Source organism: Drosophila sulfurigaster, chromosome 2R, assembly GCF_023558435.1.
Source record: "Drosophila sulfurigaster albostrigata strain 15112-1811.04 chromosome 2R, ASM2355843v2, whole genome shotgun sequence".
Classification (NCBI taxonomy): Eukaryota; Metazoa; Arthropoda; class Insecta; order Diptera; family Drosophilidae; genus Drosophila; species Drosophila sulfurigaster.
The window spans coordinates 5,941,135-5,961,457 of NC_084882.1; the positions used below are offsets into that span (position 1 = coordinate 5,941,135).

Genomic DNA, 20,323 nt, shown 5'->3' on the forward strand with positions numbered 1-20,323 from the left:
AACCCCCAACTTCAGCTCCAACTCGATTTCCATTCATTCCATTTATAAGTATAAGGTGTGTTGTTCTTGCGAAATTTTGTATATAATTTTTCGGATTTTGTTAAATTAACTTTTGACAAAATTGATGTTTCCTTTTTCGTATTTTAAAAATGTAATAACTTTAAATTTAAATTAATTATAAATGTATATGGACGTGTATGTGTGTGTAGTGTGCATGTGTGAGTGTTATACATAAAATAAACGTAAGTGTAAAGCAAAATTGTACAAGGCTTTATGGGGACGACAACATAAAACGTAAATTTTCAAGTGTATATATATGAGATAGATAAATAAATTACTCTTATCGATTTATTACTTTTAAAGCGGTGTAAGAATATACATATGTAAATGTATATATAAAAGTTCAAGAGATTCCTCTGTTAAAAAAATTTTGTTGTAAACAAAAAGGATAAAAAGACAGTAAATAATCAATTAGGACTCAAGGTATGCAAAAATGTACGTACATTGGAATCTTGCGCGTAATAAGTTAATAATGTATTATTATACGTCTGTTTGTTAAACATTAATCATGCCACATATGCTAATAAGTATTTAAGAGTCGTAATTAAATTGTATGTAATTTGTTTTATATTTATATGTAGTAGTATTTATGTAATGCATATTTTCACAAGTGTTTTCTTCTTATCCATTTTGTATTGTTTCTTTCATTTCAAGGACTAATCGCAGAAAAGATGATTTATTTTCTTTACATCGATTTTAATTTATTTTTTTAATTTTTCTCTCATTTTGATTAGATATAGAAATGTAAAATGTAACTAAATTTAACTAATTTGATTTATATATTTTGCAGTTGTTCTTGTTGTTATACAGCAACTTGTTGAACAAGTTTTTATTGTTGCTGTGTTACTTGAGCTACAAACAGAAAATGATTTAAAAGAAAAACAATATATTAACAATTTTGTAAAACGAAATTGCACCGGTGTCAAGGACTACAAGTGCCCTGCAGTTTGGCGCTCATATGTATCCGTATTCTGTAACATAAAAATCTATATATATTTAATATATATACCTATATATATTTAATGTATCAGAGAAAGAGAAAATGAAATAAATCTATACAATGAGGGAAGTAAAGTGGGGAGACTACAGACAGCATAGTACAGTATGTATGTATATAATAATTGATAATTGTAATCATAATAGTAAACTACACGTATGCCCTTTCAGCTTGCACTTGATTAATCGATTTGAAATACAGTGCGGCATTTCAGTAAATATACCTGTATATATATATATATATATATATATATAAGTATATATTGTTACATGTTGTATTATATAGATCGTTAGCTGGGCGCATCTCACTAACATTGCTTGATTGTGTTGGTTTTCGCTTAGGCTTACAAAAACTTATCGCATATATTATGTATGTAAATAAATTGTTGTAAATAAATATATATAAATAAATTTTTATATATATTTATTGGTACGAAAAATTGTTGCGTTCAGTGTCTGTGTTAAATCAAGTCATTTTAAACAATCTTTTCATTTCGTTAGTTTCTGCCATTTATTTAGCTTAATGCTCATCTCACGCTGTTGCATTGTTCAGTAGCTGTAGCTTAACCTTTAATTCTGCAAATGTAGGCCGTTTAGCAGGGTTCAACTCCCACGCTTGGCGCATCATCTCGTAAATTTCTGCTGGACAACCCTCAGGCGCTTCCATTTTATATCCAACTTCGACATGCTTCACAACATCCGCCAGTGGCTGGGGAGAATAAAATGCATTTATACATATTCCAGTTAGGTTAGTCATTTCGTTCTGATACATACAATTCTAGGATAGGGCACACGTCCAAATGAATATATTTCCCACAGGAGTATGCCATAGCTCCACATATCTGATTTGTTGGAGAATCGCTAGAAACAATAAACAAATAATTAGTTGACAATCTCTAGAAGTATGTGCGTAATATGAAAGTCCACATACACCATTCTTGAGTGCCTCGGGTGCGGTCCATTTAATGGGCAGCTTGCCGACATCGAGATTATAGCATTCCTCACGTGCCAGACCAAAATCTGAAACCTTGGCCACACAATCCTCTGAGATTAGGACATTTCGAGCAGCCAAATCACGATGCACAACCTTTTTAGCCTCCAGGTATTCCATGCCAGAGGCGGTGTCACTATAAAACGCATTCACTATTACCACTGGTCGTCAAAAATATATTCATATTGCCACTTACAAGGCGAAATTAATCTGATCCTTTTTGGTTATGTGCTGTCGTCCACGCGAACGCAAATAATCAACCAGCGATCCTTTGCTCATGTATTCCGTTACCAAGTACAGATGCTTGCTGGTAAAAACGAGGCCAATAAACTTGACCAAATTTTCGTGCTCCAGCGTACTAAAATTATATTGTATTTAAGGATTTAGATTAGAAATTGAGGTAATTGTCTATGCATGGAAAAGCTATACATACGTCATGACCGATGCCTCAGCTAGAAACTTTTGCACAGCGCCCTCATCTTTCAACATTTTGACAGCGACTTTCTCGTTGCGCAATATGCCCAACATGACGTCACCAAACTCGCCCTTTCCAATACTCTCTCTTAGTTGCAGTTCCGACTCAGGTATGACCCAACCCTTGTCGACAAACTCTTTGGAGTTGATGCAAAACTCTTGTTTTCCAAGTTTAGGCAAACAATTGATTAACTGGGTGCAGAGGCCATCTGCGTCTGCTTCATAATGCTATAAAAGTGATACGATTACGAAGGTACATTTTTTAGCATTGATTGCGAATATATGGTGATTATTGCAATTAACTTACGGCAACAAGTTGTCCAAGATTCTCAAAGTATTCCTCATCGTCGATAGTCAACTTGTTCTCTAGATATTTGACACGATAATGCTCGACTTTGCCCTGAAAGCAGACGCACAACGTGTAGTCACCGGGAAAATTTGTTGACTCTCGCACAAGGAAGAGTCCATCCTCACGTGGCTGCAGCAAATGCTCCGCTTCATCACGTGTTATGCTGCCATGGAACCATCTACAAAAAGAAGAAAATAAATATAATCAATTTTATATCTAATTCGTGTTTTTCCATGCATTGAAGTACTTACGGCATTGCATTTAGTTTGACTTCGCATTTACGCAGATTGTGATGCTGCTGCTGCTGTGGAGCACTTGTGGGTGACAGGGAAGCATGATTCATGGCCATCGTGGAGCTACTTGTCCATTTCTCCATCCCGCCGCCGTTGATGTCAAAACTGTGAAGAGAGGTGGACATGCCAGAAGTCGTAGTGTTGTTGCTAATAATATTGCTGTTATTATTATTGATGTTGCTCCCACTTGTCGCGGCAGTTGTTGGCTGTGTGGACTGTAGCAACATGTTGTTGCTACTGCTGCTGCTGGTGCCACTGTTGTTGCCGTGCGCCAAACTCTTTGGCGGCAATGCCCCGACTGGAGCAGTGTGTAATGTAAGTGAGGAGGACATTATATTATTGCTAGAAGCGCAGTTGGCCAGAAGCTGCATATGTTGTTGCTGTTGCTGCTGTGTGACGGCAGCAACAGCAGCGGCGGTTGCCGATATCGATGCAGATGCAGACTGATCGGTTGCCGTTGATGCTCCCGCTGGTGCAAATGTTGACAGTATGCTATGTTGCTGTTGCTGATGTATTGTTGTCGGCTGCTGCTGTTGCTGTGTTTGATTGGGCGATTTTGGCGAATGGTTGTTGATTAAATTATGACTATTCAATGCGTGCGTTGACAGATGCAAAGCTGCTGCCGCTGTTGCGCCCGCCGACGGCCCGCCGACGTTCCTCCCATCGGTTGTGTCTGATGCTGCAATAAAATTATGCAAATCAAGTTAGTAAATATTTCGGAGAGATGATGAACTCAGCAGAAGCAGAGATACTTGTGTTTAGAAGTTTATTTATATTTACTAATATTCGTTTGCCTATACATGCAATATTGATTGACATGTAGATATCTGTGTTTCCATGAGATCAACAGTGATATTGTTTTATGTCGGTTGTCTAAGCTTAAGCTATCTAGGTGCATTGCCTTCCTTTAAAGTTGTAATGGGCTTTTGCATGATACAAATGCAGCTGCAGGAGAACTTATCGTCAAACTTACCAAATTGTTGTCACGATGATGGTGATGTGGTGGTATGCTCGGCGGTACAATGTGCGGCTGTGATTGGCTTAATTGATGCTGATGCAGCAGTGAAGTGCCTGTCACTCCAACACCAACTCCAACACCAACACCCATTGAATTGGGCTGAGGCGCAGGTCGTTTATTGTGTCGTAGGGGTGCTGTAGGCGGCATTTGATGCCCGGTGGCCTGCAGATACCATGGATCACCAGCTGTCCCGCCAGACGCAGCTGCCGCGGCGACTGAGGGCTGCGAGAAACCGCGATGATGTCCAACGACCGTTGTTTGTCCGTTCTGTGTGGCAGTCGCGTGACTGTTCATATCCTCGACTTTGCAACTGCCACCTGTTGAAGTTGCAGCTTTGCTGACGGTTTCCGCTACGACTCCTGTTCTGTTTGTTGTGGTTTCTGCTGTTATTTTAGACGGCTTTGCAGCCGCAATCACTCGGGGTAGTTGCTGTTGACACTGCAGTGGTTTGTCTTGCAGTTGCCCCTGCTTAATTTCCACGGTTATCAGCGCACCACTCTCGCCGATTGCTTTTGTCCTTGTTCTTGTTGTTCTTGTCTTTGCTGGCCTTGATGGGGTTTCCTTGGACTTTGCTTCAGTTGCCTTCGCTGTGGCTTCTTCGTCTGTAACAGTGAAATATGTTTTAGTCAATTGCCAACAAAACCATGCTAATCTAATCAAAACACAGACACACATAAATACACTCAACAGATAGCCCACACACTCACTCACTCAAATTGTACGTATATACGAGTGGTTAACAGCTATAGCTGCTTTTGTAAACTGTTTGCTGGTTCATACAATGGGAATAAGTTCTTGTTATTATTTGTTTAACTCATTATATATGCATAAATCATACAACACGTATTCATCAACAACAAAAAGCATATCAAACAATCCGCTTGAGCATTACTCATGAATTCGCTAATAGGATTTCAAGTTCAAATTCATATCTAAATGCAGCTCATTCAAAATTCACAATGAGCTCACTTGATTCAGCAATTGATCTGGCAACTCCTTGCTTTAACCGTATTATTCTCGTATATTTTGTACTCACGAATAACTGAATGTATAACTAAATAAATGCATTTTTCGAAATTAAATAATGGTTCTATACTTCTCATTCAATTATTTCTTCCAATTAAAACTCTTCATCCTCAGACTTCAATATTGAATATATAGAATTTAGACATTACAGATTTGCTCAAATATTTATGTTTTTTTTTATTACAATTTGTGTACTTTAATAATTCATTATGATTAAATTATTATCAATAGATGTAGACCATAAAGATTAGTTTTTCTTTATTCAATTGTTTTATTGAAAGTCAATTCTAAATGTAAACGAATATTCATGTCATTTAAAGTTATACCGTATTTAGTTGCTTATGGCATATTATCAACAACGAAAGTGTGCAAATTTATTTATCAGGACTCAACATCAATTACATTGACATTTCTATTGCAAATGCACTCCTAGAGCTTCGGTACTAGAAGTCGGAGTATCTCACAGTTGAGCACACTCCGGAGCTTTGGGTTACTCGTAATGCCGATCAAGTATCTGAGCTTAAGACAACACAGTGGCAACGCCCACATAGTGACAGACAAAGATAGAATAATCAAGAGCGAAAGAAGGTAGAGAGAGAGGATGAGAAGTAATTTTGGCGAGTATAAAACATTTGCATGTGACATGCATAATTAAAACTTTTACTGCGCAATTTCTGTAAGGTTTGAGCTAACGATATCGTTATACCCTGTAAGCTTGGTATACGAAATTCCTCTTGTTAATAATATATGCAAAAATGAATTTCGCTTAAATAAATGATGAATATATATTTCATTAGTATCAAAAGTCGTTTATGGTTTAATTATATTGTGACGGATATTCCTCGGCTGTTTGCTATACTAAAACGTTACTCTTTAAATTATGCTTGGTAATGAAATTTTCAGAGCACTTGAATTTGAATTAAGCCATTAATTCGTGAAGCAAAAAAAAACTTATTCACTTTTGATTTGGGTTTTGCTCGTAATTGTGATTAAACAAAATTTCGAGGAGTGTTTCGATTTTCTCAAGCACAACATTGTTGTCGTGTTTTTGATTCTGTAGCCTGGTTAGTTTTCCAAAATTTATGTAAATTTAATTGCGGAAACGGTTTTTGCATATTCAGTTCTTAATTTTAGTCACGAGAATATAATAGTCTCGGAGATTTATCGTGGGCTTCGTTTTGATTATATGAAAGGTTGGTAAAGTTAAAAGCCAATTATGGATTACGAGTAAAAGCCTAGAAAATTAACTAGCTTCCCACTTTGGCATGCCGCGACCTTGCTCAATTTAATTTTGATCCATATCCGTCTTTTAATCAACTATAGAAACTCATGCAATTGCAATTAGCCACACTCTCGCGATAATATACCATTTTAACATGACTTTATAAAATGCCTAGCATACGGAATTGCATGCAGTCATCATTATTTTAGACGTTATCGGCATCGTTCGCTTCCTGAATCAGAGTCACGCTATATTGTCTCCAACACTCCAAATATTATCTAACAATACCTCAAATGGCAATTAACCTAATAATTTTCTTTTAGCAAGTTATTTTGTAGAGTTTTTTTTGACACTATTTATTATTTTATACAGAAAATCATTAAGTTGAGTCATATTATGTCAGATGCGCCGATTGAGCTTTGGTCATTGATTCAAATCACTTCGTACTTTAGTAGTACAAGAGTCAATTGTTATTAATGAGTTCAAATAAGTGGAAAGCTAATGTTAATAACATCTTAAGATCTTTAGAAAATGTTAAAAACTTAAAATTTGTGAATTAAAATATATATGTATATTCTAAAATAGGACTATAGTCTCTAACTTTATTACTGAATAAATATACATATTAATAAAAAATCATACTTCGTTAATTTGCAGAATATACATTTTTATACCTACTGGTAAAAAGGTATTATAACCTTGTGTCTGTATGTAACAGGCAGAAAGAGTCATCTCCGACCCTATGAAGTATAAATATTCCTGACCAGCGTAGAAAGCCGAGACGATATAGTCATTTTCGACGGTCTTTCTCTCTGTATGGAACTCTGGATTTAAAAAACTACAATATCGAAATATAATTTTTTGTTTTCAAATTTTAATAACAATAATTACAATAACTACAGTATTTATGATACGAAAATGTGGTTTTTATTTGTTTTATCTGCTCTTTAAGTATCGTGATTTTATCTCTCTCATTCTGATTTCAAATTCTTCTTAATTGATCATTGCCCTCCACTTTCAACAAAGCTGTTGCCATTGCTGACTGCATCTCTCTTAAATTGTGTCCCAGTTCATAACTCACGGTTTTCGATGTCACTGGTATGTCTCAGGGATACATATTGTATGCATATAGTAAGTACATCGATATGTATACGTACTGTATATATGATAAGCTTTGTACATACATTCAGCATTTTACACTCTTGTCACAAAACAAAGTCGAAATGTTGTGTGAACGGAAAAGAGTGCTGAGACGAGAGGCAAGTGTAGTTGTATTTACATATTAACACAAACAACTCGACAGTAGAGAGGCAACGAGGGGCTGTCTGTAAATAACTGTCATCGATGACACCCGCATGACATGATGACTTCACCTCACTTCAAATTTATTTACGGCTTTTACCTAACAATATACTTTATTAAAGACGAGTTGGTAGCGCTACTAAAAAGTACGTAACACATGTAAATATGGTTTTTTATCGAAACGTCAAAACTAAAAAAAACTATTTTAAACTTATACTTATGTTGTTGTTATTCTTTCGAGGTTTTACAAAATCTGACAAATATAAGCTACTCATTATTCAGTACATTAAAAAGAAGTCAAAACTGAAATAATATTTATTTCCTACTCTGAAGTAAATTGTTGAAAAATGATTTATAATAAAGTAACAAAGCAGTTCGAGCTGTCAGTAACATTATTAAAATGCTATTCCTATGAATATTTCAGTATTGTAAATACAATGCAAAAATAAAAATAAATTTAGGAAAAAGTGTTTAAAAATAACCACAATTATCTGCCGGACATGCAACAAAATTCATTTGCAAGGCCTCGCATTAACTAAAATGATTCATTGGTAATTATTTTTGTCATACATAAGATTTTGGTGAACAGAATTTGTTGGCAGTTTGTTCGTTAGTTTGTAGCAAGACTGATGTGGGAGCAAAAGGGGTTTTACTTTTGTATATATGTATATTATTTTGTATATTAACTTCTGCCAATTGGAAAACCTAAATAATAAATGCATTCTATTGGATGCATTGCATGCATAAAATGACTTACATATATATATATAGTTACTTCTTCATTTTGTAAAACGAAGACGATATTTTAATTTCGATCTGTCTTTTAGAAACAATAACCTTTATAAAAATATACTCAATTATCAGCCAAGGCGTCAGTATTAGGAAAACCCATTCACAAAGATCAGTGAATAGATGCTGGGGCTTCCCACATGACATAGCTATTTAGGTAATTAGTACTACCTTCACAAGCATATAAGTTGATATACATAGGTGGCGTGGTAGCGCAGGTTCATATATTTTCCTTGTTGCTTGGCTTCCTTCTTCCTGCTGTCAGTCTGACAGTCCGAGTGTCTGCTTGCGTTTTTTTTGAGCTTCATTGCAAAGCATGTAATATGCAAATTGTTGACCAAAATGCCAGCAGAGCAAGTCCCCTCCCTCCTTTTTTGACTTAACTCATTATATGGCAGTAACACGCCGTCATTATCATCGTCTGTCTGTGAATAGTGGGCCGACTCTTGTTTCATTCAAGCCTTTTGTTATGCTTCTCCTGACAGACTAACTCAGTTGACTAAAGTTATCTCTTTCAGTCTTTCATTATTATTTTACACTTTTCAGCTCGAAACTGCACGAAATGATTGTGATGCCTCGTATTTACATGTCTTTGCTCTTGTGTTTTCTTTCATCAGTCCGTTCCCTTCCCTGTTTCCAACACTCTTAACTTCTCTTGGTTCCTTTCTCACTCATACACAATGAGGAAGCAATACAAAAGATTCTCATGTACTTGTTACCTCTATGGGTGTTGAACTGTAGTTTCTTTCCTACTCAATTCCCGCATATACAATTTCTTCACTTCTTTCTCTCAATGCCGTGACGTGTGCTGCCCTAAGGCAGTCCGTCAGTTAGTTAAGAATGCGGCTACTACCTTTCTGAGCATACACCAAAGAAAAGAAAAAGATCGCTGTAATAGGGCATCATCATATTCCTTGCACATTTTCCGTTAAACATTGATGTATATTTCGCTTAGAAATTATATTTAATTGCAGTTTATCGAATTGAAAATGAATATCACGCAACTTTTACTCTTGTTCAGCAACAACGCCTTATTATTACTCATTGGGTGAGTTGTCAATAAGGCTTTAGTCGTTTGCAACTGGAGACTACTGCCAATTGTTAGGTTTTTGCTTAAACCCAAAAACTTAAAACCACCATCAATGTCAACTCAAACCAAAGCGAAGGGGCTCTTGGCTGGTTTCGAAATTGTGCTCTGTTGGATTTAGTTTACCAAGCGCGACGATGGTAACTTTATATGTATGCAATGCAGCACTTGCGACATTGGACACAGGGCTGCTTTGGGTTTTTCAGTTTCTTCGTGATACCTTGTAGTGGTTTAATACTCACGATATATGTGTTTTTTGTACCCGCTGATCATAGGGTAGAAGGGTGTTATAACTTTGTGCAGGCAGGAAAGGTTGTAATAGGCAAAAGGAGGCATCTCAGACTCCACAAAGTATATACAGCTGTGAACATTGAAATAACAGTGCGACAGAAGAAAAGCTAAATAACGGTTTCTCCTGTTCCTGTTCCGGTTCCATGGCACATTATTTTTGTAAAATGGAACATAGAACTCTTGGGCTGCACTTTGGAATAGCAGTTGTTATACCCGCTACCCATAGGGTAGAAGGAAATGTATGTAACAGGTAGAAGGAGGCATCTCCGTCCCTGTAAACAATATATATTCTTGATCAGCGTCAACAGCCGAGACGATCTAGCCATGTCCGTCTGTGTGTCTGTCCGTATGAAACACTGGATCTCAGAGACTATAAGAGATAGAGCTATAATTTTTTTTCGACAGCATTTTTTGTTTGCACGCAGATCAAGTTAGTTTCAAATTTTTGCCACGCCCATTTCTGCCCCCGCAAATCATCTTTCTTGAGCTTAGAAAAGATGAAAAATTGTATACAAATTTCTGTATCGCATAAAATGTTTTACCAAGATGGTTTTTAATGACATAAATTATGAATCGAAGCCCGAAAACCGTCGAGCGATACGAAAAACCACAATTTTAGAGAGGTCCGAAACATAGTGCTATTCAGCTAAACTAATCCTTTTGCATCCTCTAGCAATATTAAAGCAGTGCTCAGTTGGGGAATAAGTGAAGTGGCTATTGGCCAAAGACTGGTGGTCACAAATTTGAACACTCGAAGTCCAAAGGTGCTTACTTGGCAAAAGACATCTCAAAGCCAGGTTGGAATTTGCCAAGCGCTACTTGAACTGGCCACTAACCAAATGGAAAAATATCCTTTACAAAAATGAGTCTGAGCTGGTGTTATTTGGTGGAAAGGTTCAAGACAATATGTCCGTTGACCACCAAAAACCGAGAACGACCTAAATAATACCCTTAAGACCGCTAACCATGGTGGTCTTAAAATCATGGCATGTTTCTCATTTAGTGGTGTAGATCGATGGGATCATTGACCAACAATGTCTTTTAAAATATATTGAGAAACATCATGCTGAAGTACTCTCAGGATGAAATGCCCCAATAAACATGGACTTTTCAGCAGAGCAACGAAACCTAAACACACCGGCCAACTGGTCAAGGAGTGGTTTGGTCAAGAAAAAACTAATGTAATGCCGGATTTAAATCCCGATTGGGATCTTATGTTGCCAAGAAATCCCCGAGATTTAAGCCACACCTTCGACAAGTTGTGCAGGAGGTATGAGCCAGAATCCCTGCAAGCGTTGTGAAGACTTAGTGGACTCCGTGCCACGTAGCTGTGAGGTTCTAATAGCCAATAAAGGCTATACAACAAATTATAAGGTCGTATTCAACTCGCAATGTAGTAGGATTAAGATATTTATATGATTTTTGAAATTTATTAAATTTTTCTTTTGACACTGCTATTTCAAAGCTAAAGCACCCAATTTCATTTGTTATTATCCATATTCGCTAAAATATTGAATTAGCCAAATTGAAAAAAGTGTTTAATTATTAAAAATTAAATACTTTATGCTGTTATAACTAAATTGTATCTGGAAGTTGTGTTTATAACATTATTTTTTAATTTTAAACGCATAGGTCGCTATCACTGTTCTTTCAAAGTTCACATGTATATTCTTGATCAACGTCAACAGCACTTGTTATGTTTGCACGCAGATCAAGTTTGTTTCAAATTTATAACTTGCCTTCATAATAATAACTATATTATTTATTATTCCTGAGAATTTTGTTGTCATCGGATAAAATTTTTAGAAGTTATTAAATACAATTTTTTAGCTCCTTTGGCTGACAATCTGGTATATTTTGACCTCTGTGGTATATTTCAAATGTAAAACTTCATAATTCATACCTTCGTCATTTTAGAGTAATTTTGCGGTATACCACATAATAATCTTTTACGAATAATATTTCGCTATTTTGCTTTTATTCAAAATAGGTAGCGGGTATCTTACAGCACACTAGACACTAGCTTTCATACTTGTTTCGACTTATGACTATGTTTTAGACAGACATGATACTTTCAAGATTTATAATGATCCGAAAGTCTGACTTCTTCAGCACAAACTTTGTTTACCAACTTATTTTGGCTCTAGAATTCTTTGAAGTTACCAGGATACCAGAGTCTGTTGATTAACGAAATAAATAAATGTAATTGGCTGTACTAACCAATCCAATCATCTGTACTGTTTATAGGCGGGAGTGAGCTGCTGCTGTTGCTGTTCATGTTATTGATGCTGCTGTTTCGGTTTCTGGTTGACGATCTTTCTTTGGTGTTGCTTTCGTTGTTGTAGTTGTTACCGCTGCTGTGATCAGACTTTGGCTTAGTTGTTGTCGTTGCTACTGACTGAAATTTACGCTGTGCATTGCGCAAAAAGTTCAGCAAACGTATATCGATCGGCTGATCGGACGACGTCGAGGATGCAGTGCTTCTTTTCCCGGTAGCACTCCCGCTACCACTTGACGTTGGAGCATATTTATCGCAAAAGTAAAACTCCTTGCGCTTTTGTGGTGCATAGGACGCACTTAAGCTACTGCAGAGCTGCAGTGGTCGACGTCGAGCCTTTGCAATCAGCTGGCCACCAACCGCTAGTCCATTTGTGGCACTGGCGGTGGCAAGAGTCTCGCGGTGGCTCAAGCTGCTGGCACTGCGGGTCAAGCTCTGTTTGCACCAGTAGACATCCTTACTGCCAAAATAATAATAGCGTCGGCGTGAATCCTGCGAACCAATCGATCCACTTACTCGACGCCTACTGCAAGTAGTGCGAGCGGATTTTTTGGTATTTGTTGTGCTGCTGCCTCCGGTGGTCTGACTTCCACTGCTCGTCTGTGAATTATCACTCTCGTTGCTCAGGGTATTGGCCGCCAATTCAGCGAGTGCTGCCGCAGCTGTTGTTTCCCTTGTCTTTCCTTTGATTGCCGCTGCGTTCGATTGCGTTGGCGTGAGATATGAATTGGATTGGATGAAGACGCCATCGCAAGTGATTTTAATTGTTGTCACCATGTTCCATGCAGCATTTCATTCGAACTTTCATAACTTTAATAATAATTTTTGGACCAACACTTCTTCACTTCACTGCCCTTAGTTGTGTAAATATTTATTGAGCTTAAATATGATGGTACAATGACTGTTTAGTTCACTGCTGTACGGTTTAATAGCAATAATAGCTTTAAATGCGTCTAAAATTTATAAACTGTATTTGCCTTGGGAATATCTCTAAGAGCAAAAAGTGAACAATTGAACCCATCCACAATGGTTAGACTAGTTCCCTCATTTTACTTCTGGCCTGTCTGAATCGAGGCTAATACCGAAGCGAACAATGTGCACTGCAAATTGTTTTCTCTTGTAATAATGCTAATTAAAGTTGTTGTTGTTTATTATTTTTAAGCGCAATTTGTGATTTGGTCCCTCGACAACAAAAGACCCAACGAAAAGAATCAATAGAAAAGCAAAAGCAATAAAAGAACTAAAAATAATGATAAAATTCGGCTGGAGAGAAATACTAGCGCAAATGGAAAAGATCTAAGGAGAAAATGCGAAGCGTAAAAAAAGAGGCAGTGTGAAACAAAAAGCAGCAAAAATTGGTTGTCTTGATTCGAAGCCGTGCTCCATATTTGTCAACTGGATAGACAGAGGAAAGAGGTTTTCAGTAAGTAGTAATAATAGTAATTGTGTTGCTGTTTTTTTTTCCTTTTTTCTTGGCATTTTATGAAGTCAATTTGCCACATTAACTGTAACTGAGTAAAGAGAAAACACAAAAACATGGCTGTAAGCACATCGAATAAATAAATAAGCCCATATATAGTACAATTTGTACTCGCAAGGCTTGTTTTATTTCAGTTTTGGTGTGTTTAGCTTTAATTTAATCTACATACACTCTGTACCTCGATGGATTGAGGTTATTAAACACAACTCATGATCTATTTATTTATAACAATTTTCATTTGGTTGTGATTCTGATCTAATGAAGGAAAAGCGAGCCAAATACGGAGTGTCTGCTAGTCAACTATTTTAAACTATTTTTGTGCCAGCAACTTTTTGGAGGGTTGGGAAAACACGAACCAAGTCGCATGAATTGAATTGGAATTTACTGGAAATGTGTGTATGTATGAAACATACATACTCTTGCACACATCTTGTGCAAATACATTCAGTCTTATATAAAGGAGTATACATACTATAAACATAGGCAGACAAACATACTATATTTTGGGCGTGGGAACGTGGACAACGCTCATTGTTATATTTAGTTGTATTTGAAATGCATTGTATATATTGTATTTTATTCAAGTCAGGCACTCGGCTTGGGAAAGTACGTAAATAATCAGGTGAAATGTTACAGAAGTCGACACAATGTGCTGATCATAGTTGTGAATTCGAGATACTCATGCGATGGACGGATAGGTATGTGGATCTATGTATTAGCACCACATAATTGCATGTGAAGTGATGATAGTGCATTGTCTTCACAGGGAGTTGAATGGAAAAAGAAATAATCAACACAAGTTCAAAAAGTATGTAAAAATTATTTTTAAAGTGAGCTACTTTCGAAAGAAGCCATAAAAGCATAACTAAAAAAAACAATATTTATAACTTATCAAGTCCCATTGTAATTATTTTAATTTTTGTGTTCAATATTCCCGATTACAAATCTGTTATTGTACGTTTAAATCTTAAAGTTCAACTTGAATTCAATTCACTTAGCTGATGAACTTAATATTTTTAACAAAACTTCAAGTTCGGCAAAGCGCTGTTCAGTTTAATTAGTGGCTTCCTAAAAGCTTTTCACTTTCTAATCACATTATTATTATGTTTGGAGAACTCTTCTCTCCTAATGTTACGTCTACTGCCAACAATTAAATATGTAAATGAGCTCAATCATTAGAATTGGACACGTGGAAAGTGATTACTTATCAAGAGAGGGAGCTCCAATATTAAATTCTACTTCTGAATATTTCGAGTCTGACGGGAAGCCGAAAGAGAAGAAACTTTTAACGTTCGAGTGTCGCCAAAGAAGACGCATGTAGAAAAAAACAAAAACAACACTAGTGAAAACAAAAACTAATTTAAAACAACAACCAAATCTGAAATATAACACAACAAGCTTTTGTTGTCTTTGCCGTGTAGACAAAATGCAAAATGAAAAGCGAAATCAAAACAAGAGACCACAAAAAAACCTGATCTTGGGTAAAAATGAAGTGGCTAGTAATCGAAACAATAAGACCATAAAAATCATACAACCACATCGCGAACTAAGAAAACAACGGCAAGTTGGAAATGCGTGAGGCGCCGTGCTGCGCAGCAAGGCACGGCGGATATCCTCAGGCATGTTTTTTTTTAGCTTTGGTCAACTCGTTACATTACCTGTTGCATATATATATGTAAGGTATATAGCAAGTGTATGCAACATAAATGTATGTACATCTTTGTATGTGTTATTTTTGCAGTGAAAGTTACGCTTTTTGTAGGGTGTTGCACAGTTGCAGCTAAAATTGATTAGCTATTAAAGTGTGTAATCAATTAACAGCTTTAAAGACAATAAACAAAATATTTATTGAGTAAGTCGGAAATTCGATACACTATTTTGAATGTAATATGTTTAAGAAAATTATTGATTAAAAAGTTAATCGATATCTTTTCAAATGTCCCTCAAATTTGAACAAATTCTGTGAAACCATCCTCCACAAAATTCGAGTAATTCAATTCTATGATGAAGTCCGTTAAGAGTTTTGATCAGTTGAGGAAGCCAGTAGCTAAAATAGATATGGTAAATATATCAAAGTAATTACTATAAAACTATTGATGATAACACATACATAGCTTGAAAGATGCGTTACGTACATTAGTCGAACTTAGCACGTACACTTGAAAAAGGCAAAGAAAGAAGATGAAAGATTACTCGTAAAACAAAATGGAAAAATCAAATGAATGCGGCGCATGCGCAATTGAAAAATGAAATGCGCCAATGGCTCGTGGGCATTTGCGTTTGATTATTTGTTGTTAACGTTTTTTGTTCGGTTTGCTTTTCATTTTTCTTTTTGGGTTTTGGCCGTGTGCAGTGAATGGCAAATTGCTTAAGTAGATGGGAAATATGTACATAAATAAAAAAAGCAATGCACGGTCGCTAAAAAAACATCAAAAATTAATTCACGCGTCTGCAATTGTTGTAGTTTTTGTAATTGTTTTTTTTTTTCGATGCCTTGCGCAGCGCACTGTCCACTTTTACTTGGCTCTTGGCAACTCTCTCAGGATGATGACGTTTTTCGTAAATCAGCCACAAAAATTGGACGGGGAAACAACGAGAGAAACATCGACAGTGATCACAGAGTTGCGATCAAAAACTAGTTAGAGTTTAAGGAACCCAAAACGATGACTAATGCTCTGGAAAATTGAAAATTGTTTTTACCTGGCGAATTGGTGGTTAAAACAGCTTCAACCCACTAGCATTTTGTCAAACTCTAGTCTCGCAATGCCTGCACGTCGCCAAATTTAGCATGGAAATCAATTGCATGAGCTAATGATTCATGCAATTTAAAAAAGTTGTGCGTTGGTGAGGTTTTACATGGGCTTTTATAAGCATCTCATGAAATTATATTATTTCGCTAACACAAATGGGAAAACGAATTGAAAAAAGCTGAGTAAGATAAACAAGACGAGATCGACCTGATGAAAACAAAAAGACTCAAATTGCTTCCTTTAATAACACTATCTTATACAAGTAGTCTTTCTTATTAACGATATACAAATTGTAAGCAAATTTTTTTATCTTACAGTTCATGTAACACCTTTGACCTAAATACTATAATTTAGCCAACATCCGAAAAGTTCACAAAAGGCCATTACATCACTAGATAGTCAGAAAGTCACGTCAAGTTCATAAAAGTAAAGCATTAAATAGACAGCCATCATATATCATATTTATATAGTTTCCATTATTTATACAGTTTTATTTTCTATGCAATATATTTTGCCAGCTTTTACATGTTGATTAGCAGACTAATTTGCATATTGAATGAGAGCTGCTTTCTTGAGGGCAAACAACAGAAATTTCGCACTTTGCATGCATTGAATTAATAAACAATTTTTAACTTGATTACACCATAGGGGTTGGCTTTTTGAGCTTTATGAATTTGCACACACTAATTATTGTTATAAGATATTGCATCAACATAAAACAATTGATTATTGGCAATAATTTAAACACGCGATGCGCGATTTCAACCGGGCTTCAAGCCTGCTGCGCTTGAGCGGTGCGAACTTCACTAACCGCGCGCTTTGCTTGCAAGTTTCCAACTGACTCAAATGTCTCGACCGGCAACAAGTTTGAGGGGCTCTCAAAATTTAAGAGTGTAGAAGAGAGCGATATGAAAAACACACCGAAGTGCGACACGAGTAGAGCTTTCTTTATGCATTTTCGTGCTTGCGAGTGTGTGAGTGGTATTGTTGAGCTTCTCTCGCATGCGATTTATGTGCAGCTGTTCGTTTGTAATATAAGTCTCAAGCAGAACGAATATTATGAATTTGCACTTCTCTCGCATGGGATAAATGTAAAGAGCTCAGTGCATACTTATCGCATGCTATACACAATTAAGTTGCTATTACCTTTTAATAATACTTGTTGTCGAATTTGTGAATTGTCAAAGACTAATTAACCAATGCCAAAAAACAGATGATCAATTTTGTAATATTCTTTTTGATCTTTGAGCTATTTGTTGATGTAGCTTTGACCAATTTCGTTGGGCCACAGAATAAGTAAGCAACACCTTTTGTGTGGATTGTGTATTTTTCTTTAACATATATATTTTATTTATAATCGATTTTACCTCATTTTCAGTAAATGAACGCAGCAACTTTTGCGAAAGAGAGACCCAACTGGCCAACATTGAAAGTAAACTTTTGTTGTTGTTGTCTTTATCAAAAGCCTTGAAGTAATGATTGCTGTTGGGAAATTTTGTGAGAAAATTATATTTATTTCGTATAAGCTTTTGCTGCCATTAATTAAGCAATTATTGGCCGATTATGCAAATTAATTTATGTTGAAATAATTTTGGCTATCACCTTGATACAACTTAAGTATTTCATATTATTATTATTATTTAGTTGATGTACTCAATTGTAAAGTCAATATAGTATTAGTCGAATAACTACATACTCCACTTGAATTAATTTTGTATGTATATTGAAATTGTTTCCATCCTCCTGGTGATGGTGATGTCGTCGATTTTTATTTTTCAGTTCTTTTGTTCAATTAGTCAATTTTCCCCCATTTTGTTTTGTCAGTTTGCAGTCAATTTTTGTGGCGTTGACGCGTGTAAGGACCAAATCAATATTTATATTGTCCAAAAAAAAAAAAAACGCTAAATAAACACATAAATGTCCTTGATGTAATGGACGAATGAAAGAAATACACAAAAGTATTTCATTCATGTAGAAGGTTCTTTATTGTTTGTTATTTTTTTTTTTTTATTTGATTGATCAGAAAAGTTATTACAATCCATTAGATAAACAAAGTGTTGCCCAATTCCCTGATATTTTGTACAACCTCTTAAAACTCAAAATATTTACAGAATTTTGATTCAATAGACACAGTAAACAGTAAGAACTTTCTTTATAGACCGGTTATATTATTTCATAAATGCAATAAACAAAAAGAAATTCTTCAATAAAGTTTTTAAATCAGTCAAGATTTAATTCTTCAAATATATGTATGTATTTTAAAACCAATAATATATAAATCATGAACATCACAGGAAATTCTAATCAGGCAGGGCATGCCAAAATATGTGATATTTATGTTGCGTAGAGTTGCGCTTGCTAAATTGTTCAGAAGTGCGCGCGTTTTGTTCGTGATATTTTCTCAATGTACGCTTTTGCAACTTAATGTGCATTTCTCAAGCACATGCAATTAGTACTTGGCGATTCCATGACGTGGCCCCCAAAATTCTCACGCCCACATTACAACCCGACCCAACTTCTCTCGTGATATTCATCTCTAACTGTGCAATATTAGCGATCGACTGTGAAGAGAGAAATTGCATATATACGAAGAAGAACGCAGAAAACATCATGGGATGAGATGAGAGGGAATTGTGAGTACGTAAACAAATTAGAAATGAGCTTACGTCACCAATAATGCAGGATGCTTGAAGTGGAATTTGTTGACCCACAATTCCCTTCACATACACCAACACTCATACACTCAGCTCCCAATGCACTATGTTGAATTTGACCCGTTTTCGTGGCCAAAACTCATTTTTCGCAAGTATTCAAATTTCCGTTTTTTTTAGTGTTACCATGTTGAGAAATGATCAAATCGCGATATTGTATACATAAAATGTTAACTTAACAGTTTAATGTTAAAATAACAGCTGTTAAAGTAAGCTGTTGCAAGCAGACACCACGTGCAGTGTTAAATGTTAAATTTGCGGTGCAATTTCAAATTGACATATCTTCCACAAAAAATCATTAAATAATAAAATTCAAAAAGAATATCACTTCTTCAAGTTATTACTATGTGTTGATACTAATATGTTTCGTGTTTTGTTAGTATTTTTCTAATAATTTGTATATTTAGCAAGTGTTGTCCCCTTGTCACTTTTCGAAAGAAAGTTGAACTTTCCAAAAGGTTTTAACTAAAATGTTCAAATTTGTTCAGTGAGTGTGTATATACATGATGTAGATTTGACAATTCTGAATTCATAATATGTAAGCTCATTATGCGTTTTTTGCGGTTTTTTTTGCGTAATTTGAATTATTAGGGAGCAACATTTTGATCAGAATTGCAGAACTGCTAAAAGTGTGGCGTAAGCAAGGAGCTTTTGCGAGAAACAAAATGCCATATACACTTTCATAACTTCTTGATCTTGCTGTCCTATTAAGATTACTTGCGTTAAACCCTGAAAAAATCGTCACTTTTCGCAAAATGATAAACAAGCCCTTGGTCAAGCCTTTGAGATTTTTTTTTTCTTGAATAACTTCCATATTTTCCGATCTGGACCAAATTTGCAGGACGCATTTGAAATAGGACATTCATCTTGTGTTCCAAAATTGGGGTCTCTAACTTGAAAATTACTTTAGATATTCGCTTTTTTTCGATTTCTGTGGGCGTTGACACGCCCACTTTTTTAAAATACCTTTCTATAGTAATAACCTTCATTATACAAGAAACCTGCATTCAAAAATCTTGTTAATTTCAAAAATTTTAATTTTGGCCACAAAAACGGGTCAAATTCAACATAGTGCAATGGGTGCTAAAAATAAAATATGTATGAATTTACAAAAGCATACATAAGCGAAAGGCACACAGGTCAAATATGCAAAAGCTAAGAGATCGAAGAAACTTATGCATTTAACAAACTTACATATGTATGTAT

At 35.6% G+C, this 20,323-nt stretch overlaps 1 protein-coding gene across 1 annotated transcript; it reads right to left on the bottom strand.

Annotated features, from left to right (window-relative positions):
- Nucleotides 1–1,055: 1,055 nt before the first annotated feature.
- On the bottom strand, nt 1,056–13,048 carry LOC133836397 (mucin-5AC). Its single transcript, XM_062266868.1, has 9 exons — nt 12,119–13,048; nt 4,151–4,783; nt 3,122–3,836; nt 2,829–3,048; nt 2,481–2,749; nt 2,244–2,405; nt 1,988–2,183; nt 1,831–1,917; nt 1,056–1,765 (listed from the first exon to the last, which is right to left on the bottom strand). Exons 1-9 carry the CDS (start codon nt 12,951–12,953, stop codon nt 1,589–1,591), a joined length of 3,294 nt encoding a protein of 1,097 aa, XP_062122852.1. The 5' UTR covers nt 12,954–13,048; the 3' UTR covers nt 1,056–1,588.
- Nucleotides 13,049–20,323: the final 7,275 nt, after the last annotated feature.

What these genes read in the sequence shown, in the direction of transcription:
- LOC133836397 (XM_062266868.1), bottom strand. Translation starts at nt 12,953, where the DNA reads ATGGTGACAACAATTAAAATCACTTGCGATGGCGTCTTCATCCAATCC. An exon ending in CAGTACAGATGATTGGATTG is followed by an intron (nt 4,784 to 12,118) that starts GTTAGTACAGCC and finishes TCACTGTTACAG; the next exon opens with ACGAAGAAGCCACAGCGAAG. An exon ending in GTCAAACTAAATGCAATGCC is followed by an intron (nt 3,049 to 3,121) that starts GTAAGTACTTCA and finishes TTCTTTTTGTAG; the next exon opens with ATGGTTCCATGGCAGCATAA.